The 27,741-nt window shown below is 47.4% G+C and overlaps 1 protein-coding gene across 1 annotated transcript in view; it reads left to right on the top strand.

Annotated features, from left to right (window-relative positions):
- Positions 1-27,741, top strand: part of Ptpn3 (protein tyrosine phosphatase non-receptor type 3) — a 109,675-nt gene that overhangs the window by 16,416 nt on the left and 65,518 nt on the right. The window contains exons 2-6 of the mRNA XM_071600826.1: positions 13,846-14,000; positions 19,872-19,979; positions 20,054-20,096; positions 22,561-22,639; positions 27,452-27,496. Of these exons, the coding sequence (XP_071456927.1) occupies positions 13,863-14,000; positions 19,872-19,979; positions 20,054-20,096; positions 22,561-22,639; positions 27,452-27,496 (413 nt within the window). The 5' untranslated portion in view covers positions 13,846-13,862. The remainder of the gene's footprint in view (positions 1-13,845; positions 14,001-19,871; positions 19,980-20,053; positions 20,097-22,560; positions 22,640-27,451; positions 27,497-27,741) is intronic.

Raw genomic sequence — 27,741 nt, 5'->3', positions numbered from 1 at the left:
AAACAGTAACTGTGATGATTTTGCCCAAGTCATCCTCAGTTTCCTGTTCGTCTGATGTGCCATTTTTGCCTGGGTGTTGGTCTAGCCCCTTCCTGTCAGTGCCTGCCCACTCATCTTTGGTGTTTTTGCTCTAAAGCAGGGCTTCTCTGGGCCCCACAGCCCTGTTTGTGCCTGTCTTTGGTCACATGCTACCTCTTCCTCCTCTGGGTTCATTGTGGATTCTTTTGAAATCCGAGCTCTACTGATTAGGAGTCATCTGAACACCCGGCCATGGTTACGTGCACCCACTTGGTGGAGTATTGTAAAACCATAACAGAAAAGGTCAGTGATATGTTTGAAAAACCTGGACAAATGTTAGATTGTGATAATGTGAAAGAGGAGAATATACAACTGTAGAGACGTAGATCACTGCTTTCTAAAAAATACACCCCAAGCAAATAAGACCGTGGCTTGTGGTGCTGGAAGCTTGTATTGTTCAGGTGCTCGGAACCACCTTGAGTTTGCACAGCCATCAAGGTCAATTTCCCTTGGCCTGAGCATCTCCCAAGGTTGGTGTAGACACTGCGATGCTGTCTTGGGTCCTCCTGTCCCACCCAGGGTGAACCCTCTAGTTTATTACCCTTGCCCCAGGACTACCTTTACTAGATCCTTGACTTAGAGCCTGCAGGTGTGCCCCTGAAGTGACAAGCAGGGTGTGATGGAGCTCAAGTTCAGAGGGTGGGGATGAAAAGGGGCCTGGCAGTTCTGAGATCCCTGCAGGCAGGTGCCCACAGAGGGGGTACTGGCTGGGCTGGCTGGGCTGGCTGGCGGTGCCCGCCCTGCACTCAGGACCTCCTAGAAGACAGCCACTGGTCACAGGGGAGGAGGGGCCCAAGGTCAGACCTGGACCTCGCCTCAGGAAATGGGATGGCCCACTCTGCTCTGGCTACTAATAATTAACCCAGGGATGGCTGCCTGTCAGGCTGGAGGCCTTTAGATGTCACGTGATGTGCTCCAGCCCCGCCTTTCCAAAAGTGAGAGGAAGTCATTTACTACATTTTCTCCATTCTGAAAAGCCCTTGTCCACATTTTAACATTTCTGAAATCGCTATGACCTTCACAATCAAAGGGAATTTGGGGTGTCCTGTTTCTTTAAAGTATTTTTTCTGAAACACCTGTTAAATCAGTTGTGTCACCTTTCAGTAGAGGGAATATGGTAATAAACACCAAATCATTACTCAAGTTTCTAATGTTGCAGAATTAATTAGGGGGAAACAAGGTTTTCTGGACCATTTCCTTCATAAGAGGAAATTTACCTACATATGAGCCTCAGGGAGTGTTTATAAAGATTATCTCAAAAGGGTAAGAATATACCTGTAGTCAGTAAATTACAGGGACGGTAGTGATTAAGTATGGGGCCCTTTTTACTCCCAGTGAATCACCTGTAATTCACCTTCTTCCTGGTTGTGTAGGTCAGTAAACTCGAGTTTGAGAGGTGTGTAATGCCGGGAACCAAGTTGGGGCTTTTGATCTGTATCTGGATCTGTGAGATGGGAACAGCAGTGCTGCCCGCCAGGCCAGTCCCAATCGGTGGTGTCAGGGGTGATGGGTGTGAAAACATTTGGAAAACTGAAGTCCTGGAGGACCAGAGAATGTTGCTCAGGACAGAGGCCCCAGGCTGGGGGTAAATGGGCCAGGGACTTGGGAGCAGAATGGGTGGAATGTGTCTGGTGGACCAGGCCCTGCACTGCATGGGGTGTGGATTGTTTGTAGATGGGGAAACCGAGGTGTAGAAGGTCAGTTTGTCCAGGGCTATGTCAGCTTATGAGACTGGAACCCAGCTCTGGCTTTTTGTCTTCCAACCCTTGAGTTGGCCCTGGCCTGCTGAGAACCCTGGCCAGCCAGAGCCTCTAGGCAAAGATGCTCTTGATCCAAGTTGCCCAGTGCTCTTTGAAATCAAGGAAGGGGTTGTGTTTGTCTCAGTGGCTTCCACATTCCACATTGGGAAGGCCTCAGTCCAAATAGATGTAACCACAGAAGCAAGGAGATATGCATATTTTTAAAGAGCTTAAACACATCATTTTTATTTTTAAAAAGTAATTTTGTTGTTATTTATTTATTTATGGTACCCTCAATGGTTGAGGGGCACTCAACCACTGAGCCACATCCCCAACCCTAATTTGAATTTTATTTAGAAAGAGGATCTCACTGAGTTGCTTAGTGCCTCGCTTTTGCTGAGGCTGACTTTGAACGCAGTCCTCCTGCCTCAGCTTCCCAAGCCACTGGGATTACAGGCATGTGCCATCAGGACCGGCTATTTTATTTTTTTATGTGGTGATGGGATTGAACCCAGGGCTTCATGCATGCTAGGCAAGTGCTTTACCACTGAGCTGTCTCCCCAGCTCCTCTTTTTTTTTTTTTTTTAAGTGACATCTATACATTCCTGTATTTCATATTGTATGTTCTAAGATATTCAAAATGATGTTTTGATAATACACATCTGTTTCATTCAATTATTCCTAAGTATTGTTGTTCTGATTAGCACCGTCATATGATTTTATGTCTTCTATGGAGTTGCTTTTCACCTGTTTTCTGAACTCATTTTATCAAGGCACCAAGCCTTGGAAATGTGAAAAAGCTGCATAAAAAGACATTTTATCTTGGTTTCTAGAGGCATTGGCAACTAGCAGGGTTAGTGTGCCCAGTATTACCTGCGATGGCCCTGGGATCGAAGCCTTCCAGGCAGAGGACTCTTGCTGGAAGGAGCCTTACAGGCTTCAGCTGTGAAGCCCAGCCCAGGAAAAGCAGAGTAGTGACTTCCCAGGCCGATAAGTGACAAACAGGAGGGTGCTTTGGGGGCCAGGGGAGCAGTAAGGGCAGAAGTATTTTTCTCTTTTTTCCTTGAGATAAAATTATGGTGAGGGCTACTGGTGGTGAGGATCGGGTTTCTCTGGCCAGGCTGCCACTGGCTTTGGATTCCTTGGCAGGAACAGTCTGGCGGGATGGTCCCTTTGTAGGATTCCAGCCTCTTGGCTGGGATGTGCTGCGATTAGCACATCTCAAACCTTTCAAAGTGACTTTAGCTGTTTTCTTTTCTGAAGTCTTCTGCTGCTTTTGGCTGTTAAGGGGTGGGGGCTGGAGCCTAAGATAGAAATACCCTAGACTGACACCCAATTGGGTGTGTCTGTGCCTGAGGGCAAATATTAGCACAGTATTTTTGTAAAGTTTATGCAACTTGATTCATGTCCCTGTAGAGTAAATTTATTCCATCCTGTTTTCCAGTCTGTTGGGAGCCTGGTGGAACTATTCAGAGGGAAAATGAAAAGAGGTTGGTAGCTTAATTTTAGGTAGAAGCTGCTAAATATTGAACATATTTCATAGTCAGTTTTTGAGCTTTACAGATGACTTTATGTCTCCTCCCATTCTTTTTATCTCCCTGTTTCATGGTTTGATAAACCATTTTAGTTTTTCCAAAAACAAGGTATTCATTTAGAATTTCCCATGAGAAGTCCATCCCTGGAAGGAAATCTGAGTTTGAACAGTGGTGTGCTTGAATGTGGTTTACATGTACAGAAATAGCCCCTTGGCACTTTGGAAACAGAAGTCGCTGTAGAATCCCAGACCTGGAAGCCTGAAGTTCATCAGTCTCGCCCTCTCCTGTGTCAGTCATCCCTCCACAGCCTTCTCAGTGCAGGTCTCATCCAGTTCCTCTGCTTGATGGCCGCTAGGGACCTCAAGCTCCCTGCCTTTCATATATGTGCTTTGTTCAAAAGCATTGTTCTTCTGTTGATAAATCTGTTTTTTGAACCCTTGAGGTTGAAAAAAAAAAATCAGTCTTATGATGGTAGCTAGTCTGCATGTATTTTCGCTCCAGTGCTTAAAGCAACTTTGGAAAGCAGGGGAATCTCCCTCTCCCTTCTTTCATAGAGAAGGAAACTGAGTCTCAGAGATGGGAAGCGATCTCTCAAGTTCATCTCTCAATAAGTAGTCAAGCTGGGGTTCCGACCCAACCCACAACTTCTGATTCTGAATCTAGTAGCCTTCCAGAGCCTACCCTGAACCCTGATTTCTCCCTTAGGTTTCTGAAGAAACTGATCTTATCCTCCCTGAGATTTCGCTGGGATTTCAGTTACTTCTGACACTTGTGCTGAGTCTCTTTCCATAGACTTCCTAAACGTGCCTGCGTTTCCCCTCCAACCTTTGCACATGCAGTTTGCAGTACCTGGAGTCTTCCCAGCCAGTTTCCTTTTATCTGACAAGATTCCTGTGAACCTGAGTGAATGGTCCTGACCCTCCCCCCAAAGCAAGGCCAGAGCCCTAGGTGTTCCCAGTCCCCTAGGCTGCCTTCTCCCCCCAAGTTGACACTTGGGCACCTCTGCCTTCCCTACCCCCACCTCACTTCCTGGCCTGGCCGGCAGCCAGGAGTGAATTGAGTGAGTAAATGGCCCGGAACTCCTTTGCCAAAGTAATAACAAAGGAGGCTAAAAGTAATTATAAACAAGATCTGCTGGTCTGTGAGATTGCATCTGAGTCCCTAGTTTAGCTGGTTGCACAGAGGCTGTGTGTGTGTGTGTGGGGGGGGGGGCTCTTGTGCAATGGTAAAGTCCTGGAAGTCATTCTCTGCAGCCCAGCACCACTGAAACACGCCACAAGCCATTTTCCCCAGGAGGCAGGTTTGCTGGCCCTCAGGCTTCTGGGTTCCTGGAGGGGCACTGGTGGGGAAAATTTGCAGTCCCCGTTCAGTGACTGCATGGACGAGACCCCTCTCTGCCCTTCTCCTTTCTCCAAAGCCACACCACGCAGGCCACCAAAGCACCCTGTGTGATCCTAGAAGCGACCCTGGGAGAGTTGAGTCCTGTGGGATGACAGGGTGTGCACCTCAGCGGCACCCTAACTCTTCCATGAACACTGAAAAAGTAACTTCTGAAACTCTCACTTAAAGAAACCTCATGAAAATGCTGTCTAAGTCAGGAGGGGTCACCTCCAGAGGGAAGGAAGATCTGGAATAGGACCCGAGGGGGCTTCTGCCAGGTGTCCCGAGAGCAGTACACTGAGGATTTGTGCTTTTCCTCTACGGGAAACTTCAAGAAAAAATATATATATTTTAAAAAAGAATCCAGTGACTGCATGTAGAGTTCTCAGCGTGAGCGTGTGCTCCTGGCCGGGAGCAAACCTCGCCGAGAGCAAACCTCGCTGAGGTAGCGCCCATCCCAGAGCTGAGCCCTGGGCTCCGCAGCAAGGAGCTTGATTTCTCTTTATAGCAGTTTTGGCCTCTTCCCAAAACTGCCCTTCAGAGAGCTTAAAGCTACTCTTGTTATCCTCCCAGTATCAGGTATAATTTTTTATTTTGTTAGTTTAGCAAGTGTCAGTGCTGTCTAACCTATAAATAAAGCCTATAAATAAATCCGCACTCCATAATAAGAAAACTATTTGACATTTTGAAGTTGTATGAGAACAAGGGTGCTAATTATGGGTCTCGGTTAGAATACAACTGATCCTACAAATTACTCTACCACTGCTTCCCAGGGGCGTCCCTCAGAGATCCATTCCCTGAACCAAGTATAGGACCCACAGAGCAGGTGACGTGCTCCCAGGAGGGTGCTTCTGAGTGCAAGGATTAATCACTGCAGGATAGTTGGAGTATTGACCTGTGTTGTTAAAGTGACTTGTGTTTTATACCATTGTGGTAGAGAATAATATGAAGTCTTGAGCATTACGTTCATAAATGCACTTTCACTTAACATGATTTTAAGTACTTTTACAAAAGCATGCCCAAGTTTTTAAGAAGTTTTGCACACCAGTAGTTGAATTGGGAGTAGTTACTATCATATTCATCAGCAGGTTTTAAGTTTTAAAAAAATATATATTTTTTATTTTACTTCATTTTCTTTTACTTTTTGCAGTACTGGCGATTGAACTGAAGACCTTGCGCATGCCAGGCAAGTGCTCTTCCAATGAGTTACATAACCAGCCCTTCAAAATGTCATTTTAAAATAAATGTTTGGGTTTATAGGTTCATGATAAATTAGTATACTGGCTTTAACATTATGCAGTATGAACTGGGCACAGTGGTGTACACGTGTAATCCTCAGCAACTTAGGATGCTGTGGCAGTAGGACCACAAGTTCAAGTCCAGTCTTAGTAATAGTATTATCCTGTGCCCCGCAAAAAATAAATAAATAAAAAGGACTGGGATGTAGCCCAGTTGTTCAGTGCTCTGGGTACAATTTCCAGTACTGTAAAAATAAGTAAAAAATAAAAATATTGAAAATGCCTTGCTTAATGAAAAGATTTTTTTTATTTACTATGTATTTAGTAGAGATTGTTTATATTAAAAACTAATTTTTAAAATATATATATATATATGTATGGTTATACAGTGTTGTACTACTTAGGAAATTTTAAAAGCCACGAAAATGGAAGAAAGAAACAGAAGGTAATGTTATCAATTTAGAAAATTTGACTCACAAGGGAAGATATTAAATACCATGTAGCAGTTGTAGGGTGATTTTGTTATCAGCTGCATATAATTTAAAATTAGTAAAGTGAATGTACTTGGAAGTATTTTCTAAGTTGTATGGACATTTCACAAATTCAAACTAAAATCACTTGATTTTTAATTAGTTGGGCTGAATTTTATTAAGAACATGTGCAAAGCCTAATTAATCACCAAATGCTTTCATCTCTTTCTTTCTTAGCTATTTTTTTAAGACAATGCTAGTTGGGTCTTTCACCTATTTCTGAAAAAGGAGGTGCTTTATGCGGTACTGTGGTCATTTTGTCATATTGGGTATGATGAAATGTCCAGAATTGGTGTCTGTGAGTAATGCCAACTATTCTTGAGTGAACAAGACGAGACATCTGGTTATGTAAGAGCAAGTGACAGAGCCCTTGTTGAACTAGCTTTCTTCTCTATTTTGACAGCAGTGCTAATCCTAGCACTGACATATAGACTGGGAAATCTGTTACTTCATCAATAACTATTTAGGGAGCACTTCTCCCACACTGAGTGATAGACAGCTGCTAAGCTATGGAAATTTTGTAGTTTCTAAAATATAAACAGGAAAACTGACATTAGGGCACCAACCCATCCACCACCCTGGCTATGTGCACAGACGACCAAAACCAAAGGAAGCCTGGAGATGGTCTGGTTGAGGGTTTTACAGCCTGTGGTGCTCAGGTGCTTCACGGTTGTCTTTCGGTGAGGGGTGAGAGGGGCTCTGCTTATTAAAAATGCATCTTCCGGGGCTGGAGATGTGGCTCAAGCGGTAGTGCGCTCGCCTGGCATGCGTGCAGCCCGGGTTTGATCCTCAGCACCACATACAAACAAAGATGTTGTGTCCGCCAAAAACTGAAAAATAAATATTGAAATTCTCTCTCTCTCTCTTAAAAAAAAAATGCATCTTCCATATGACAGGTAAAATAGAGCACGATTCCAGTTTGCATCCTGGATCAGAAGAATAAAAGGGCATCACCCTAAACAATTTGCAGAATTTTAATGTGGACTTCATATTAAAGTATTGAATCAATATTTTATATCTTCAGTGTGATAATTGTACCATGGTTATGAAATGTCTTTGTTCTTGGGAGATATATGCTAAAATATTTAGAGGTAAAGGGTTATTACATCCATAGCAAGTGGTTCTGAGAAAAGTGTGGGCCATGTGTGCTCATATGGGTAATGCAAAGGTAAAACGGTAACAGGTGGATTCAGGTTAAGAGAGGCATATGAGGTGTTTTCTTGCAATTCTTCTGTAAGTTCAAAAGTTTCTATTTTGAAAGTGCAGCTTCCTGGGCCCTTACTGAACCAAAATCCCTGTGAGCTGTGCCCAAGAATCTATCTTTTAACCAGCTCCATTTTTTAAAACAATAAGTATATATTTTTACAGTTTGATCTCTCTCTCTCTCTCTCTTTTTTTTTTTTTTTTTTTTTGGTACCAGGGATTGAACTCGGGGGGCACTCAACCACTGAGCCATATCTCCAACCCTGTTTTGTATTTTATTTAGAGACAGGGTCTCACTGAGTTGCTGAGCATCTGGCTTTTGCTGAGGCTGGCTTTGAACTCAAGACCCTTCTGCCTCAGCCTCCTGAGCCTCTGAGATTACAGGTGTGCACCACCATGCCCAGCTTGATCTCCTCTTAATTGTGCTAATAAATGATAAATTTCTGCTCAAAAGTTTGTAAGTTTTATCCTTACAAGGGAATACCCACTTCTTTCCGAGGAGCTTAAGGGATACTGAGACCTGGCCTGGCCTGGACCTTGAAGGTGCCCTGCAGCAGGTGGAGACTGATTGGAGAGTGTGCTTTATGTTTTCCTGTTTAAGCACCAGAAAGTCATGAAAGTGGCGAGTGATGGTCAGGACCCTTGTTGGCCCCTGGAGACTTGGATAAAGCAAAATGCAGCCCAGCCTCTGTGTTTACAGTGAGAAAGCAGTCCTGGCACTATCTTTGCATTCAGTAAAAAAACTTATCTACAGTCATCAAATGCTGGTATTTGGTGAGAATTGCACTTGGCTTGATGAGTCATTGTCTCACATGGCTGATGGCACATGTTCTTTTCCATGCTAGAAATGTCCCTCTCCAGCAGATCAGTCATCTGTTGAGGTTCATAAATAGCAAAAACATAAACGAAGGAGTAAGAAAGAGCTTTCCTGAGTTCACAAGGGAGGTTGAGTTAGAGAGGGAACTGGGCCACAGAGAAGGCCTTGGATACTGACCTGGAGAGGATTCCTGGAATAAGTTGAAATGCCAGCGATAAAAGAGCAGAGCCATTGGCTTGAAGAAGTCCTGGGCTGGAGGCGAAGTGTCTTCCTCTGGTGGCCACTAGGTGGTAGCATTGGCCTAGGTCAGCTTGAAGACTTGCTCAGGTTGGTTCCTGGAGCAAGCCACCCCAAGATTCTCACAAATTAGGTGTTTATGAGTCAAGACCACTTTCTTCTTTATTTTTTAAACCAAAACTTACATTCTTGAGTTAGAGATCTGAGCATATTTTTAAAAACAAGGGTGGGGGATAATTTGCATTTCCTTTTAAAATGATTCAAATAGAGTTGGATTGGCTGTCTCACTGGTGTGAGCTGCTCGTCCTTCTTTCAGTCTGTGGTTCATTGACTTTTGAAAGAACGGAGTTCTGCAGATCAGCATGGAGACAGACCCTTAAGAAACAAAGCAGCGCCATAACCTCTCCTCCAAGGCTGAGGGCAGCCGGAGAGGGACAGTAGTGGGAGCCAGGTTATCCAACCCTCCCACCAGGGCCCTGGTGTCCCTCATGCCCAGGGTGTGGCGATTTTGTGCCAAGGTGCCCTTGCATCTGGTTCCTTTGAGTTTGTAGAGCAGCTCAAGGGTATATCACACATCTAAAAATATTGCCTTTAGCTCTAGTAAGCACTTTATTTAAAGGAATAAAATTTTAAGGAATGAAACATTTATACTTCTATAAGGTATTCGACATCAAGATAGTCCTACAAAATCTGGGATCTGTAGTCAGCACCTGGTAGCATCAGAAGCTTAATATAAATAAAATGTCTTTTATTGAGTACACAGTATGTGTTCCACATTGGGCAGGTGCTTTACATAAGCTATATCTGACTTCAGGTATTTAGTGAGCCCCTGCTGTGTGCACAGTGAGATGTTGCCTCTTCCTATTGTGTTTTCACTGAAAACTGTGTTCACAGAACAACCTTTACTGGCTAGTATGTGAAGCATTCTAAAACTTAACTGTTTGATTTTTTTTTTTTTTTTAATTATGCAAAGAATAGGCTTGGCGTCCATGTTCTAAGTGGCTTCAGCTGTGGCTGTGATCATTTGTGGTCACAGAGGTCAGTGTGTTCCTGTTTGAGTTGTGGCTTTGTTGAGAATTAAGAGGCTCATAAAGGAAGCCATAGAAACCCTGAGTTCCCCAATTGCCGTGGTACAGGAAACAGGACAATTAGTCAGCATTTATTGTCCCCATTAGAGTGTTTAAGATACACTTTCAAGACAATCTGAAAACATCACGTGGCTCGATTATGTGGTCGTTCAACATCAGGCACACTCTTGTCAAGGTTCCCTTTAGGAACAATTGTAGGAAGAACATTTTTGCAACTTTCATAAAGTACCTTTCTATGGTTCCAAGCCCTTTGTGTGACAGTCAGAAGTGGATACAGGGAGGGAAAACCCTGTCTCCTCTGGTTTATTTGGTCCACTGGCTGAGTGGCCATGCTGGGAGCCATCCTTAGCCGTGGTTAAATTCACAGGTGCCACAGGTCGGGGTCAGGACCCCATGCTGGCATCACTGTGAGGAGCAGTTTGCAAGTCCATGCCCACGTGACTTTCATTGCAAGCTCCTGTTTGAAGTCACTGTAGGTTTCTTGTCCCGGCCACTGTGTGATCAGCTCTGCTTAAGGTGCTGCTCTGCAGAACTGCCCCCCAGCTTCTTCACAGGCCCCACGGTGAGTGGCCTAGATTCCACCCAGCCTCTGTTCCCAGCCCAGCCGTCCAGACACTGTCTCTCCACTGCCTGGCCCTTTGTTGGAGGGCCTCCCAAAGGGGAATGCCATTGTGTGCCACACCCCAACGTGCTGAATCACCCTGGGGCGGGGCCAGGACAGGAGTCATTTTTGAAAGCCCCCCCCGCCCCCCGTGATGCTGATGTGCACCTCCCACCAAAACCACACTTGGAATGATTCTATTGTATCTTTTATTTTATTTTATTTTTTTATTATTGTAACCCACCTGAGATTCTTAGACAAGAGCTAAGCAACAAAACTGACATTTTAAATTCAATGTGGGTTAAAGCATTATGGAACACATTTGTTGTCTTTTGGTAACTTTTTGTATTACTCAGAACATGCATCCCTGCTTCTGATGACATTTTCAATGAAAAGGGCAAGGTGGAGGTGTTGGGGTGGGTGGAATTTTATAAGTGATTGAATATGTTTCTCTGCACTGCCGGTCCCAGGAATTATTTTTTTTATTAATATTCGAGATTTCCTGTCACTGTCTACAGAAGAATGTTGGTTTACCTGGAGCTTCTCAAATACGTTGATAAGAGACCTTGTCTTCCTGCATGTACCTTCTACACAGTTGTCACATTCTTTGAATTTTCTCCTTCTGCACCAGGATGTATCTGTAGGTCTCCGAAGCCTCATTCTCAGGTCCGCACTCTGCTTTGTCCTCATCCCTTCCAGAGCCGAGTTAGTTTAACAACCTTTGCTAGTTTCCCAAACCTCAGTCTCTGCCCTGACATTTAGTGCTGATTTTCCATTTATCTTGGACTTGCTCCTTTTAGGGCAAACGCTGGTTGCGTATCTTGGGCATCACCTGGGAGACTGAGGGACTGCTGGCACCCCCGAGTCTGCATTCTCATCAGTTCCCAAGGACCTCTGTGTTGCACTGGGACACACTGGTCCGTGGGGCGTCTCCCCTCCACCCTCTCTCATCCCATCCTGTCTCCTGCTCCCTCCCATCCACGTTTGTCTCTTGGTTGTACCGCTCTTGTTCCAGACTGGAAATCGTGGCTTTGTTTTCTGTTTGATTCTTCATTTCATTTTCTATCCATTCAGATACTGACTGACTGCCTCCCAGAGCTAAGTGTTAAAGATACAGTCAGCAAAACCAGACCTGATTCCTGCCTTTGTGGAGCTCAGTGTCTAATGGGAGAAGCAACTGTTAAATACTCACTGAATTGTGAGTGTGAAATCAGGATGAGAACTGAAGAGAAAGCAAGTCGTGCAGACAGGACTTGCATCTCAAACAAGGGGCAGCACATGCAAAGGCCCAGCTCAGTAGAGGAGGTTTATAGGGGATTAAGAAAGGATTTACTTGCCCTTAAGACCCTCATCTGTGTTTGCTCTTCCCCCTAATCCTGTCAGATCTACATCTTCTCTGTTCCTGGGATTGAGGGCATGCCCCTCTGCACTGCGCTGCTGTTGTTTTTAAAAATTTATTATTAAATATAACGTTGTACTAGTTTTTCCTCACTGTATTAAAATACCCAACACAGGCTACAAATGAAAAGAAAAGGTTTATTTAACTCAGTTTTGGAGGTTCAGGGGCATGGCGGTAGCACTGACTCAGTTCTTTGCTGCATCACAGCCTGGGGGATGGCAGTGGCGGGACCGCAAGGGTTGCATCTCAAACCAGAAGAAGAAGGAGGGGACCGATAGTGTCAGGCCTGTTCTGGAGAAAGCTACCAAAGGGGTCTCATAAGAAAGACTTCACACTCCCAGTGATCTAGGGACCTTCGGCCAGACCCCACATTCCAAAGTTCTACCGACTCCCAGCAGCGCCACCTGGGGGCCAACCCCTCAATCGCAGTGGAGCCCCTGGGGACACACACTGTATTCAAAGCATAGCAAACTTACATGCAGAAAAACGTCCGAATCACGAATGTGATGGATTTTCAGAGTGAGAACAGGAGCATGTTAGCATGCGCACCCAGACAGGCTGTGGAAAGCACCAGAAGGCTCCTTGGGAGCACTTTGGCACTCTGAGCAGAGGGACTGCCACTCTGCCTTTGATCCGCCTTGGTTGGTTTTGCCTGTTTAACTTTATGTAAGTGTAGCGACACGTGACCTGTTGTAACCATCTTCTATTATCCAAGGTAACATTAGAGAAATTCTTTTCTCGTCGTCGATGGCAGCAGTAGTTCATGTCTGTCACTCACTTTGTGGTAGTGCCCGGTATGACCACCAGACCGCAGTTGGTGGGTTCTATGGTGGATGTCCATTTAGGTCTTTTTCAGTGGGAGAGAGGCACTTTTTCAGTGTGGGACTGCTATGGAGATTCTCGCATGTATCTTTTTGTGAATAAATGTACATTTTTCTGTTGGGAACGGACCAGGTCTGGGATTGTCTTGTCACAGAATGTGGATATGTTTGGCGTGGTAGATATTGCCCAGCAGTTTCTTGAAGCAGTTGCTCTGATTTATGCTCCTGTCAGCAGTGCGTGAGCGACATCCCCCACCCCTCCACAGCCTCCTAGGAGGTCATGTGACCTTCAGGCTCTGGGCAGGTGTGTGGAACTATGGCTTTGTGGTTTCATTTTGCATTTTTTTCACAAATCATGTGGTTGAAAACCTGATTATGTTTTCTTCCCATTTTCTAGTATTTTTTTTTCCTTACTGAGTTGTAGAACACTTAATGCAGTCTTTATAAATCTGAATGTTGCAATTATATTCTCCTCTGGGTTGTCTTTTTGCTCTTCTAAGTGTGCCCTTTTAATAAGTACAAGTCTTTCATTTTAATACGATCCAATTTATCAGTAAACCTGTTCATGTTTTAAATCATATTTAGGGCACACTTACTTCTATAAAACCTGAGGGTAGACTACACAAAAACGTAAGACAGCAAAACCTAAATAAGAAATCTAAAGCCTGGGAAGTTAGAAGAAGAAATAGACCTGTGAGATAATAAGACAGACAAATAAGCCATGTAATTCTACAAGCATGTTATAATTGAGCAGTGCATTTTGCTTGATCAATGCAAGTGGAAACCTGGTTTGTGTACACTTTTCTTTACCTGTGAGTTTCTCAGACAAGATTGTATCAAAAAAAAAAAAAAAAAAGAAGAAGTTTGAAAACCACCAAAGAGAATAGAAAGATCACCTGTGAAATGATACCTCAACAATGTGAACGGTAAGAGAATCACCCATGTCAGCGTAGACCAAAGTGTACACATCTGAGGCGAGCTTCAGAAAATCACATTTGTCTTCCTCCCAGAAAGACTCTCGAGAGAGATGAACAATAAAATTCTTCAAGTTGGCAAAAAGAAGAAGGAAAAAAAAAAAAAAAAAAGCCAACAGTTGTGAAGGGCCTGGGTAGGCTAAGGTGTTCACAGGTAGCTGGTAATTTGCACATGAACTCACTGACGGTGTGTTTCACCTTACAGGTTACTCAACGATAGTTATGACCTCCCGGTTACGCGCGTTGGGTGGAAGAATTAATAACATACGCACCTCGGAGTTACCCAAAGAGAAAGCCCGATCGGAAGTCGTCTGCAGCATACGCTTTTTAGATGGCTTGGTCCAGACCTTTAAGGTTAACGTAAGTTCTCCATCTTTGCTTTCAATGCATTAGTGCTCCAAGGAAACGGTTCTCATCTCTCAGCTTACAAAATGAAGAAAAAGATGATTTTTAAGATGAAAGTTGAGATGTCAGGTCTTGTCTCTTGAGACTGGACTGGAAATACTCCTGGAGCCGTATCCCATGCCTCGCTGTTGCCCTCTCCTTTGTGACGTGAACCGTAGGGGTCTTGGCTGCTGCTGCTCCTGTGAAGTCCCCGCTGACCTCCTGAAGCAGAGCTGGTTCTGAACAGTGGTGCCCTGCGGGTGCCTCCTTGGATCCCACGTCACGCTGCAGTTTTAAGACATGGTTATAATTATTAGATTACGTGTCACCTACTAAACTGTGGGCTCCTGGAGGACAGGGAGGGTGTCCTGGCTGGCACCGGGCTGGGTACACAGCAGGTGATCGTTAAATGTGTGAATGGGTGGGTCCCAAGATGGGCAGCCTCGGGGCAGGAGTCCTGGAGATCCTGGCTTTTCCCACTTAGCCCTTGGCCGAGCCAGGGTTGGGAACAGGCCTCCAGGCCAGCAGCTGTCAAATGTGGGGACCGTAGCAGCCCCTGCTGGCCATCCACTCTGGTCACTGCCTGCGGTGACCTTTGCCTCTCTCCCATCTTCTGGCCAGTCCTAAAGGGGTCAACCCCAACCTTGAACCTACCAGAAGGCCTAGTATGTGAGGAAAGGTGTGAAACAGAGACACACAGGAGAACAGTCTGGGGACCCAGAGCCCCTGCAGCTCCCACCCACCCACAAGCTTGCCTCCTGGTGACCCCAGGGGCCGGGACCTTGGTGCAGGGAAGAGGAGAGGAGCCTAACAGCATCATGGGTGCTCTGTCTTCTCCCAGACTGGGAAAAGACCACCACCAGGAGCTGGGCCCTGGGCATCTGCCCAGGAGAGGACGAGACTCAGGTTATGGGCATTTGGTCGCTTGACCGCAGAATAGAGGTGGTCAGTGGAGACTGATGTCCTCCGGGCTCTAGCTGCTTCCTCAGCTCCCAGACCTCCAGCTCCTCCCTAGGGTCCAGGAACCATTCTTTTGAGGGTGGGAAATATTTTTGTAGCAAGAAAGGAAAAATCTAGCAGGGGACTTCAGTTGTCTAGTTAGTTGTCTCCAAAGTCTGATTGGGGGTTCACATAAACACCTGCGACCTGGTTGTTGTTGTTTTGTTTTGGTGCTGGGGATTCAACCCAGGGCCTCATGTGGGCTGGGCAAGCCTCTGCCGCCCCCTGGGGAGGGGTTTGTGATGCTCCTCACGCAGTCTCCTCATATGATGATGCTTTAGACCCTTTTGGCAGGGTCTGGCACGTTTTCTCCAGAAAGCAGCTACTTTGGTTCTTACGTAGAGTTTCCTTTTTAATAATATGAAGCCCTGAGAAGGTCACAGGTGTTGGTCTGGATGCTGCAAGGTGACCGTGTAATATGTGTCTGACTTCCTTGTTAAAATCTGTTTGTGTTGGGGGTATTCCTCTACCATATGGCTTCTTCCTGATCAGACGGTGAATGTTCGCTAGTAGGTTACTCATTTATCCATTCAGCAAGTGTTTACTGAGCACTAACTATGGGCCAGCCTTTGTTCTGGTTACCGAGAAAATCATAGTGAGCAAAATAGAGCACAGTCACTGCCTCTTGAAGTTTACAGCCCAGTGGGAGGAGATGGGTGGGACTGTCAGTTTTTAGACATGATTGGGAAGCCTCACTGGTAAGATGAATGTGATTGTCTGGAGGAAGCACATTCCAGGAAGAAGGAATAGCAGTGCAAAGGCCCTGAGGCTCCTGAGGCCCATGTAGTGAGATTGTGGAACAGTATAGACGCCAGTGTGTCTAGAGTGGAATAAGCAGAGAGTAGCAGGAGATAAGAGGGAGAACAGGGGTGAGAATGCAGTGGGGATCATGGAGAGCCTCTCAATCCTTCTGGGAGCACCAGCTTTCACACTGTGTAGCTTTGGACAGACACTTGACATGATCTGGCTCAGCTGTCACTTGTGAGGCCATGTGGGCAGTAGCCAGGGAAGGAAAGGGCTGAGGGACTGTGGACAGTCTCGGGAGAGATGCTGATGAGGGGGCAGAGTGAGCTTGTGGAGGTGGCTGAGCGGAATCCACGTCTGGAAACACTTTGAAGATGGAGCCAATAGGATTTGCTGAGAGCTGGGATCTGGGGTGTGAAAGACTGAGAGAGGCCTCAAGGTGACGCCAAGGGTTTTGGCCTGAGCAGCCTGGCAACACAGAGTTGGAGTTTATAGCGATGGGAAGGCTGCGGGAAGGGCAGGTTTGGGGATGGAAATGACCAGTTCTCTTGTGGACATGTGAAGTTTGAGGGGCCAATTATTCGTCTCCATAGAAACGTGGAGATGAGGATCGATGCACCCGTCAGGCTGGGGTTATAAATGCGGATTTCACCAAGGTGGAGGCAGTGGGTCAAGCCATGAAGCTGGGTGAGACCACCTGAGAAGTGAGTGCCTTCCCATAGAAGACAGGGCTGAGGCCTGAGGTTTAAAGGGGGTAGAGGTGGCAGCGATCGGGAGGCTGAGGGGGACCATCAGGGGAGGCAGGAGAGACCACGCAGCAGTGTCTGAGGAACTCGGGTATAAATGCATTGTCGGAAGGAGACCAGCCCTGTGACGAGCGGGCAAGGCCAGGGCCTGCCTGGGGCGCTGGCTGTGGGTCTCAGAAGAGGCCCAGAAGCTCTCGGTGCTCACATCATTGTTCTCCTGCTGCCGCCACCTGGAGCTTGCCGTGGCCTGGTCCAGAGCTGACCTGGCGGAGCCCGAGGGCCTGGCTGCGGATCAGAATGTCCCTCGCGTTGTGTGGGAGGCCGACATAGCATGTGACCAGGTTTGCTTCCTCTCCTGATCTGTGTGGCCCTGTCGGTCACCCCATGATCTGGTTGCTTTAAGTAACCGCAAACGGTAGCCCTGATCTTGAGGATAGAGAAAACGCAAATGTGTCTTCGTGCATGGGCGTGCCTTCCCGCAGCCCCGTGGGTGGAGCTATGCTCTCCTGTTCCTTTGTGATATTACCCCTTGCCCTGTTTAGGATAGAATGTTCCATGGAAATGCCCTTTGTGTGTCCCCTTCTCTTGCTCTGCCCTTGGGTGTGGCCTTCCTAGATGTCATTCAACCTGCTAACAGTGGACATCATGAAGCTAGACTCAGCCCCCTGAAACCTGACCCCCTGCCTCATTTGAATGGCTTCTCCTCAATAAAAGGAATCAGCACATGGGCTCTGTCTCTTTCTGCGGACCCTTAAGGTCAGAGGAGCCATCACAGAACCCCCAAAGAAAAAGGTATTTCTGTCTCTTGTGCGGTTATTTCATGCAGCCCAGTTCCCCTGGAGTGACCCTGAGTGTTTAGTCGCGTGGAACTCGACAGGTGGCGTCCCTGGGTGGGCAGGTGTGTTCCTGCCCATGGGATGGCCACGCAGTCTCCCCCGACCCTAGCCTGGACCCTCTGTGCTAGGAGCATCCTCGGGGAAGCTGGCCGGATGTGAGCCATTCCCACCCCAGCCAGGAGCCCGGGGGCCGCTGGCAGTGAGCCAGGGCAGAAGAGATGACCTCTTGTGTGGTGGGGACAGGCCAGTCCTTATTAGAAATGTGTCTTTAATTCTATTTCGATTTCTTTCTAGAGTTGGGTGAATCATACATAATTGATCCCCGTGTGCTGGAATCATGCACTGGAGGTGTGGTGCGGGGAGCACTTGAGCCCTGGTGTCAGTGAGACCCGAGTCGGGGTGATGGTGCAGGGCATGGAGCAGCCTCTTCTGCTCCCTGGTGACGGGGCTGGTGATGGCTGTTTTGCAAAATTACCACAAATATTGGAGGTCAGATGTGAAAAGTGCACGTGGTATTATATCTGCTGCTTGTAGACTTCCAGTAAGTCACTTCATGTAATATGAAGTCATATTTAAGTGATGAATAACAAGGGGAGCAGATAGCTCTTTGATGCACTGACCTTTTAAGTCTCATTGTCCCAAATGTGGGATGCCTATTAAAACTTAAACCGAATAACAAGTATACCACTTAGGGTGACTTTTGAAATAAATACCATGTTTTTACTTATTTTTTCAATTTTTTCCTTTTCTACAAGGCATAAAACCCAGGGTTTTACATGTGCTAGGCAAGTGACCCACCACTGAGCGGCATCCCTAGCACTGTTTTATATTTTATGTTGTGGCAGGGTCTTACTTAGTTGCCCAGGCTGACCTTGACCTTGTGATCCCCCTGCCTCAGCCTCCCGAGTAACTGGGATTACTGTAACTGGTGTGTGCCATTGTGCCCAGCTGATACTGCTTTTAGAGTTCTGTTCCTCTGAGAAAAGTAATAGGTGAATGACAACAGTGTTTGAAAAAACGTCTCTACCTCTTTGTATATATTTCATGTACATATGTAAGGGCATCGAAGCCCTCGATAATGATTTTCAACCTACTTTAATGAGCCTGTGTCAGTTTTGTGGAACTATCCTCACAGTTGTAAACTCGGGGGTTGGGTTAGGGTTAGGAGAGCTCCCCACAGCTTGGAGGGCGAGTGTCTCAGGACTTGGGATGTGGGGCCTGATCCTTCTTCCCGCACCCACCCAGATTCTCTTGGGGTGGGCGAAGCCCTGGTTGGACGAGGGGGCAGGACAGGCCAGAGGTGTGTTGGGAGATGTTGTATCTTGAGTTCCCCTTGCTGAACAGATCCTGTGAGGCCGCGGGAAGGGCCTGACTGTCTTGGAATTCTCCTGGTCCCGGTCACCGTGACCTATTTCCAAGTCCATTATCTGTTGTCAGGCACTCAAAAGAAGAGCTGCTCCTGCCGCGTCTGTGCCCTGTCCATTTCTGACTCACGTTGTCCCCATATTAAATGTTTTGGTTCAAAGGATTCCTGAGAAACCTGCCTGTTAAAATAGAATTTGTGATTTCCTGAACATGCCCGGCTGTTTTTGCAGCCACGCCCCATCCCACCCACCCTTCTACCATGCCTTCGTGCCTTCGCTGTGCCGGGCCACCCAGCCATCGGCCTCAAGTGCCTGCACACCTAGAAGTGTGTGTCGTCCTTGGCCCTGTCATCCTTGCAAACCCAGATATCAGGGGTTGCTTCTGCTTGTCCCCAGGGGAGTTGACCGTTTGTACCGTCCCCTTGGGTTCAGCGTACTCAGCGGTACTTAATAATCCATGTTACAGCCACTGCTTCCACGGCCAGCAGGAGAGGGACGCTGACCCTGGCTCTGTCCCGTGCTGACACGCGCCTTTCTGTAAACACCGTGGGGTGAAGCGGTGCTGTCCCACTGTGGAGTGAAGCGTGGCTGAACATCCTGCCGGCTCCTCAGCGAGGCAGATAATCCCACAGGGCGACACAGGCCAGCTCACTCTGAGGGTATTTCCAATGGCATTCAAGTATTTTTAGCAGCTGGTCAAGAGTTTTCCTCCCCTGGGCGCACACTCCTGGGTCCCTGCAGGGGCGGGAGCCACTGGCGTCCCCAGGAGCCAGCAGAAGCTGACCCTGGATTGGTGTTCGTGGCGGGTGATGCTTGGTCAGGTCACGGTGAGGTTGCTGTGGTCATAATGTGTGGGTTTTCTGGTTCGGACCCCCCGGAAGCCTCAGCTGGGGGGAAGGAGAGCTCAGAAAGCCAGCTCATACCGTCTCACGTGGAATTTACCTAGTGTGGTCTCAGCCCTCCTCCCGAATGCGCTGTGCAGCCTTGTCACTTGGAATTTGAGGTCGCTTTTGTTACTGTGGGAAGCACATGTGTATCAAGTCTCTGGCTGTATCCTCTCCCTTCAGTGGGCAGTGGAGAGGCTGTCACCACCAGTTCTTAACTTGCTTTCAGATTTTTCCCTTTATTTATTTATTCATTTATTTATTTTCCCCCTAGAAACAAGACACTGGCCAGTCGCTGCTGGACATGGCATACACCCACCTGGGCGTGACTGAAAAGGAGTATTTTGGTTTGCAGCATGGCGGCGACTCGGTGGACTCCCCCGTAAGTGCCAGCCTGTAACATGTGCTGAGCTCCTGCCCAGGTTGGTTTTATAGCTTGTGTTTTCTTACCAACAGAGATGGCTTGAGTCAAGCAAACCCATCAGGAAGCAGTTGAAAGGTTGGTGTGATCTTTTCTTTTCAGTCCAACATTTGGTGTGTGGGGACTTGTTTCTTCCAGTCAGCGGGATGCCTGTCACACCTGCTACCCAGATGCCAGGGGACTCGGGAGACAGGGGTGAGCTGCCTGCTCCCCATCCGACTTCTGAGTTAGCAGACGTGCTCGCAGATCAGCCTCAGGGTGCTCAGCCAGCTGTGGGCGAGGAGGGGACAGACCAGAGTAGGTATCTCAGGGGAAGAAGGAAGGCCTTTCCCAGCCCAGGGTGAGAGCCGGGTGGGAAAGACAGACACAGACCAACCCTTTTACCTTCCACCATCACAGTTACAGTTCCTGGAAGCTGAGCCCTGGGTAGATAATGTCTCAGACGTAAAAGATCAATCCTTTCACAATATGGTGTTCCCACCACGAGTGGCTCCCCGTGCTGTAGGTCAGCTCCCAGGTAGCTCCCAGCCACGCCTCAACCATACTCTGCCTTGATCTGCTCTTAGCCTGGTTTTCCACCATACTGTCATTTTCCCATCAGGGCCCCTCAGACCCCAGACAGACCTGGCCAGTGTGCAGTGCCTTCCCTCAATCTGTTCCCTCCCCCGGGAATGGATGCCCTTGTCCTGTGTCTAACTCCTGCTCTGCGTCAAGGCTTCCAGACCCCATCTCCTCCTACCAGAAGCCGGGACCCCTCTGTCTTCCCTTCCCATTGCACTGCCTGCTTCACGGCTGCACACTCTCGCCCTCGTCTCATGGTCTTGTGCCCTTGGCTTCCTCTCAGAACCATGGTTCCTTGAGGGTTGGATCCTTGCTGCATTCCTCCCCGCATTGCTCCTGGTGCCTGACAGACAGGAGGTGACCAGTGAGTGGCTGCGGGGTATCAGGCAGGTTAACTTGTGTGCACAAGTGTACATACACATAACGCCCTCTCCGCCTGCCCCAGACCCCAGGTGGGAAGAGCAGACAGAAGTAGTCGTGGCTCTGACCCTAATGCTGCCCTCTCCTGGAGCCACCTCAGAGTTCTTCCCTCCTGTGATCGTGACCTTAGTGTTCAGGAGCACCCAAGGGAGCCAGGCCACTGTTTGAATTCATGGGAATGAGCACACCCGAGGCAGGACACAGGCTGTCATTGGTTTTCTCACTAACTCATTCTTGAGCAAGCAGACACTGGGCTAAGTGGTGGAAATCCAGCCCAAATCAGATTTGGACCCCACCCCCAAGTATCTCACAGCCACGTGTGGAAAGAGACAAGAGGAGAAAGAGTTCTGTGATGTACTAAGCTAGGAGGCCTTGGGTGTACAGAGGAGGACGAGAAAGTCAAAGCGACCAGGCCCCAGACAACAAAAGTGCCCAGCTGCAGAATGGGGGCCAGGAGGGGTGGAAGAGCATCCCAGGGCAGGGGAGGACTTTGCTGTCCCCTGACCGCTCATGGTCAGCCTGCGCACAGCTGCAGCACCACCCACTGGCTCCCAGGCACACGCGCAGAGGTGCACTCAGGGGCACATCTACCATCAGAGATTGGACACCAGCAAACAGTGAAGACAGACGGTCCTAAAGAGAGGGGAGGGTGGAGCCTAGGATGAACCAAGGTAGAAGGAGGCGAGCCACGGACCAGCGAGGGGAGCAGGCTCGGGAAGGACTTGACTTCAGAGCAAACAGTGCTGAGCACAGAGACGGGACCAGAGCAGAGCATGTTCACCAAGTGCAGAGGGAGGGCGAAGTTGACAAGACGATGTTGGGATCTTAGCAACACCGTCTTATCTTCTGTTGCCATGTCGATCAGAAGAAATGGACTAATTTTATCCACACAAGTGAACTGACTGGTGTTGATGCACAGTCATATTTGAGTATGTGCTTTGTGTCATACTCACTACATATTAATCATTTTAATCCACGTTGCATTGAAAGCATGAAATGTTTTCCAGTATAAAAATGACTTTGAAATGTGGAATAGCAGTCACAAAACTCGGTGCTCCAATTCTGGGTTTCTCACTAGTTGTGTGACCTAAGGCAAGTCACATTTCTAAGCCAGTTGGCTTATCTGTAAAATGGGGTCATCTATCAGTAGCAGCTTAGCGTACTCACAGTCATAACGGTGTTTACATTCTGGAATGTACATGAAAATGTTTCATCGCTATATTAATGTAAGCTAGTACTTTGTGAATTGATTTAAAGATCTTAAGAATTCCTGGTAGAGATAATGGAGTGCATTGTGTGAACACAGCCTAAGTTAGCACTGCCACAGCCTCTGCTGCGTCAATGTTCAGCCTCTGTGTTGTACGAATGCTTCATGTTTTGTAGACTTGGGAGTTTTCTGGAACAGTAATTTATGCACTCCTTATTGGAAATTACTCCTCTTATAATGGAAAAACTGTGGTTGAGCTTAAAACTGTGGTTGAGTTTATGGGAAGAGTAGTAACTTGTATGCATTGACTTTTTGTAAAGGAGGAATTTAATGTGTTTTTGAAAAATGTTGTAGGAGGTTTCCCCTGTACCCTGCATTTTCGAGTAAGATTTTTTATACCTGATCCCAACACACTGCAGCAAGAACAAACCAGGTAATAACATTTTCTTAAAGTTTTCTACTTAGTGTATAAAATGTATTCTTCATTTTATGGTAATGGTCAGATGACTTCATTTGGGTATAACTGCACCATCAATTATGATTGCAATTAGAGTTTGGGGTACATATATTGAAATTTTGATTGGTGAATTAGTTTTACACTGTGGGCCTCTTGCTCTCACCTGCTTTGGTGCCATTTCCAGCACACTGCTTCCCCTCCTCCCTCTCCCTCCTCCCTCTCCCTCCTCCCTCCCCCTCCCTGTCTCTGGCCTCTCATCAGTGGACAATGGAAAGCCTGTCCACTGATGCATGCTGGGTTTAGGAGACAAATGTGTAGAACAATTGTCTGCAGGTCACATAGCACAATATCTCTGAAGAACAGGAATCCAGGCCCTGGAGGATGACAAGACACTGCTGTAATCGGATGTTTTGATCAGGTCCCAGTTTGCGGGGGCTGGGAGGGGAACAGGCTGGATTCAGCCTGTCTGTCACTGAACCAGCAGGTGCAGGAAGCTTGGGAACCAGATAAGGAAGGAGGCCTTGGTGGGAGCTGTTTACCCCCCAGGGCTCCAGTCTGTGCTGGCTCTGGTTGTGCTGGCAGGTGGGATTTCTGGGTGGGGAACAGGGCATTTAGAATGGGGGTGGGCAGCACAGGAAAGCTGCTGCTGTCAGAGCGTGGGCTGTGCCAACACTCCACCCCACCCTGCTCCGTGGCAGCATCAGCCCCTTTATTACCCATCCATTTACTGTTCTTAGGGAGAAAAACTGCTTCAGGAGGAAAAGGCTCATGGTGGCCGTGAGACCATCCCACCGAGGTGGCACTGGCTGAGGGCAGTCTCATTTTCCCTTTCTTCATTTCCTTTTAACATTTTATTTTTTAGTTGTAGATGGACACAATACCTTTATTTTATTTATTTATTATTTTTTATGTGGTGCTGAGGATCGAACCCCGTGCCTCACACATGCTAGGCGGGCGCTCTACCGCTGAGCCACCACCCCAGCCCCATTTTCTTTTTAATGGCGATCACACAATCACATTTTAGCTTTTAATGTGTTTACTGGATAAGTGTCAGTCTACTACTCTCTTGCCTCTTTGTGTACCCCTTCCCCCCACAGTAGCAGACACTAGGAATTCGGTTCTTTGCTGTTCTGTTAAATTTTAAGCCTGTGTACAGGGCGGGGTTCAGCGTGACTCCCTGGGTCATGGCGAGGAAGTGTACCCTGCTTGGGGTCCTCCTTCCACAGCTCTCACCCTGGCCAACCTGCTGAGGCAGAGCCACTCAGCTCATAAGCTGATGAACACAACACTGGTGACACTGTCTATGAGAAGTGTTCCACATGACCCTACCAGGGCCTCCCCAGACCAATACTAAACAACAGATTTTGTTTGAGGGATACTTCACAATGAGATGAAGAGTTGGGTCTAAGGACATGTACTTATAGTTCCAGCCAATGGGAGGCTGAAGCAGGAGGATCACTTGGGTTTAGGAATTACAGACCCCCTGGGGCAATATAGTGAGGTCCCAGCTTAAAAAAAAAAAAAAAGACATGAATAATCATGTGTGTGTACATATGTGTGTGGGGGGCTATATGTCATTTACACTGTGTGTCATAGGTGTGTGATTACGTTTATGTCTACACGTAGGTATGCATAATCCCATTATGTACATTTCCTGTGTCGAGTGTTGTAATGCAGTACCCACACATACGAATTGCTGAAGTAAAGTTTCTATAAAACCAATTCAAAGGGCTGGGGATATAGCTCAGTTGGTAGAGTGTTTGCCTCCCATGCACAAGGCCCTGGGTTTAATCCCCAGCACCACACACGCACACACACCACACTAATTCAAAATACATTTGACCCACTAAATTGGGTTTACCATGAGCTGATGGGCTCTGGTCCCAGGTGTGGGCAGTTCTGCCCAAACTGGTGACTCTCACTATCTCCTTGTCTTCTCCCTGTGGCGCTGAGGCCCCAGATTTGTGGCACCTGCTGGCATGGTAGAATTCTCCAGTGACAGAAGCAGAGGGCAGGATCTCCAGGGCTGGCTGACCCAGGAGTACCTCTCCAGGACCCTCGTGGTCATTGGCTGTTCACCTGTGACCCTGTGGGAAAGAAGCTTGCTGCTCTCCTGGGTCTGAGAGGCTACCTGCTGAGCACTCCCATCTTTGGAGGGGCAGGTGTTTGGGTGGAGAGAAGGCTCAGGGAGAAGTGAAGCTGCTGTCAGCTCCCCCGGGAGGAGTTGTAGGAAGAGGGAAGTTGGATGTGCTGGTCAGGAGTTATGGCCCGGTGCGGTGAGAGTGGGGGCTCCAGAGAGGCAGACCTCAGCGTCAGACGAGCAATAGGTTAACACTTGTCCTTCCCCAAGTCCCAGGTAAGAATTAGTTTGTCCCTGTCTCTTAAAGTTCTCCAGTTCACGTCTGAAGGCCCACTCCCCACCGAGAGGTGAGTGTTCCCTGCTGTGTGCAGCAGAACCTAGCTACTACTGCCTGGGGCATGGGCACCAGGTTTCTCAGTGTGGCAGAAGACATGGCAGCCGCCATCCCTGTGGCTCCTCTAGAGCTGGTGGGCAGCTGAGACTGAAGAGTTGTCTTATGCTGGGTCAGGATTCCACCAGTAATTCACATGCTTTTTAAAAATTGACATGAAAGGTTCGACCTGTTTCCGGGTATATAGTATCTTATCGGGCTTGAGCTTTGAAGCTTATCCAAAATTGAGGGCCCTTTTAAGAAAATTTGGTTCCCAAGAGTCAGAGGAGTATAGAGATAGTATTTGTTGATTTTGTTTCTTTTTAAGGAGAAATTCAGTGCTTTTTTTCAGAAGTTGAGGTCATGGATGGGATTTGCTTCAATAGGGGTCATTACATTTCCAGATTTAGGCATGCTGAGTTTATCTTGTAAATAACTTTCCTTTATTCTTATTGCTAAACCAATGCCTTTTTTATTATGAGCCTCCACAACTGCTGTTTCTGATAAATTTAGATCGTTCTAAACAACTTCACTTACGGTCAATCTCTAAAATTTAAACTCCTTTTCACGATCCCTGTGGAATCACCTAAGTTTGGGTTGCAGCTCCTGATTTTAGTTTCTTCACGTGTGATGTTATAGGGTTGACTCACAAACTTCACTCAGCCTATGATGAAGTGGCATCTGGTGTATGGCGATCTCATGGTCGTGTTCTTATTTATATCTCTAGGAAAGCACAGTGACCCGCTGGGCTCTTCAGCACAAGCCCAACTTGACCCGTGGACTGTCTATAACTCTCTCCGCTCCCTTTTTTTCTCTCAGGAGCCCTGTAGGAGGAGAGAACACTTAATTCTGGTTGAATGTCAGCTTGGATAAACATAGAAACAGACGAGAAAGGACTGATCCTGTTCTCCTAGGTGGGAAAGATAGGGAGTCCAGTATTGCAGAGGCATGATGGGCATGTACCCAGTGCCGTCTCTGAATGCCAGGTGCTCCACCCATTATGGGTAGTGATGATAATTATAATCAAAGTAGTAACATCAGTTATGACATAGACCCTAAGCCTGTCTGTCTTTAAACACATAACAGATTTGTTGCGTACTGAGATTTTTCCCATGAGTTTCTAGATAAAAATAAGTCATAGCCGACCTGACGTACCCTATCTGAGCTTCAGTTTCCCTATCTGTAGTAATGGTAGAGGTGATGGTACCTACAGACGGCACCATGAGGAGGCTGAAACGAGGGGAAAGGTTAGAGTCCCAGGCACACAGCTCAGAACTGTGCGGCTATGAGGCTGTGATACCGTTTGAAGCATTCACATCTCAAAAAGCCAGTCCCTTGACCTTTTATCAAACCCAAGGAATATGAGAGTGAGTGGTTAACTTTGCCAGAATGCTCTTTGTCCTGCCCCTCAGCCCTTCTGCCCTGTCTATATTAGATTTCAAGGTTTCCCTTTTGTCGTCTTGGCCAGACCCTGGAATGTCTATCCCATTTGAATCTGGGTTTTAAAAAAGAGTGGGAGCTGGCAGCCAAGAGTCACATGTGTGGCGCATCCCTAAATATAAGTGTCTCCAGGGTACTGCCTGGCCTGCCCCGTGCTGCTCTGGACCTCCCTGCTTCCATCTGTGACAGTGGCACAGACTCATGGGCTGAGGGGCTTGTGACAACTTGTCAGCAAAAACAGGTTCAGGCTTTTGAGGTTGAGTCTACTGGTGGCTCACAGAGGAGCGCAGGGCACAGCGTGGAGGTGCTGGCACCTTCTCCTTTACCCATGTTTATGCTTCTGCTCCAGCACCCACAGTTCCCGGGACACAGGAAAAGGCCCAGCTGGGCGTTTGCACCCGAGCCAAGGCGGTGTCTTCATAGACCCTCCTCCTCTTAGCAGCTTCATGCAGAGGGAACGTGGGTGTGCGAATGCTGGCTCCGTGTTGGGAACAGTGGCCCCGTCAGCGTGCGGGGGCTGCTTGTGGAGAACGCTGTGGGTCCCAGGGCCTGGTTGGGAAGTACCAGGCTGAGGGAGGGGGCACTTCCTGCAGCAGTACCAGTGGTAACAGCCAGTCACTGGTGGGTTGCTTATACATCCCTGCTCAACCTTCCCTGGGGTGGCCCCCACCATCCATACATAGGCACCAACATGAGCAGTCCTTACCACTGGGGCAGCTTTACGATATGCAGAGTAGCCCCTGATGTCCTAGACCTGCTACCAGTTCAAATACGTCAAAATGTATTTTTATGTATTTTGTTTTTCAGATGTCTAGGTCTTGTTCTTGATGCATCAAAAAAAATTTTTTTTTGCTCCTTTTAGTTTGAGTATGAATTAATGGAAATCCTTGTTTTGTAGGCATCTGTATTTCTTACAACTGAAGATGGATGTTTGTGAAGGAAGGTAACGAGCATTTTGCATTTTCCTTTTCCTGTCGGACTAGCCAAATTCATGGTTTTAATCTAATGAGTGTGTATTTCTGACAACAATATTAAATCTTGACAATGACTGGACTTTGAAAACAGCATCCTGTGTGACATCAGGCTCTGGACATCTGTTTTCAACTCAGTCTTGGCTTAGAGAGGCTAAAGATCGATAAGCTTCATTTTATGCCATTTCCGCTTTATTTCAAAGGTGCAGTTATCTTT

Source organism: Marmota flaviventris, chromosome 13 (assembly GCF_047511675.1).
Source record: "Marmota flaviventris isolate mMarFla1 chromosome 13, mMarFla1.hap1, whole genome shotgun sequence".
NCBI lineage: Eukaryota > Metazoa > Chordata > Mammalia > Rodentia > Sciuridae > Marmota > Marmota flaviventris.
The sequence above is the reverse complement of the archived record's forward strand: the minus strand, read 5'-3'. Positions and strand labels throughout refer to the sequence as shown.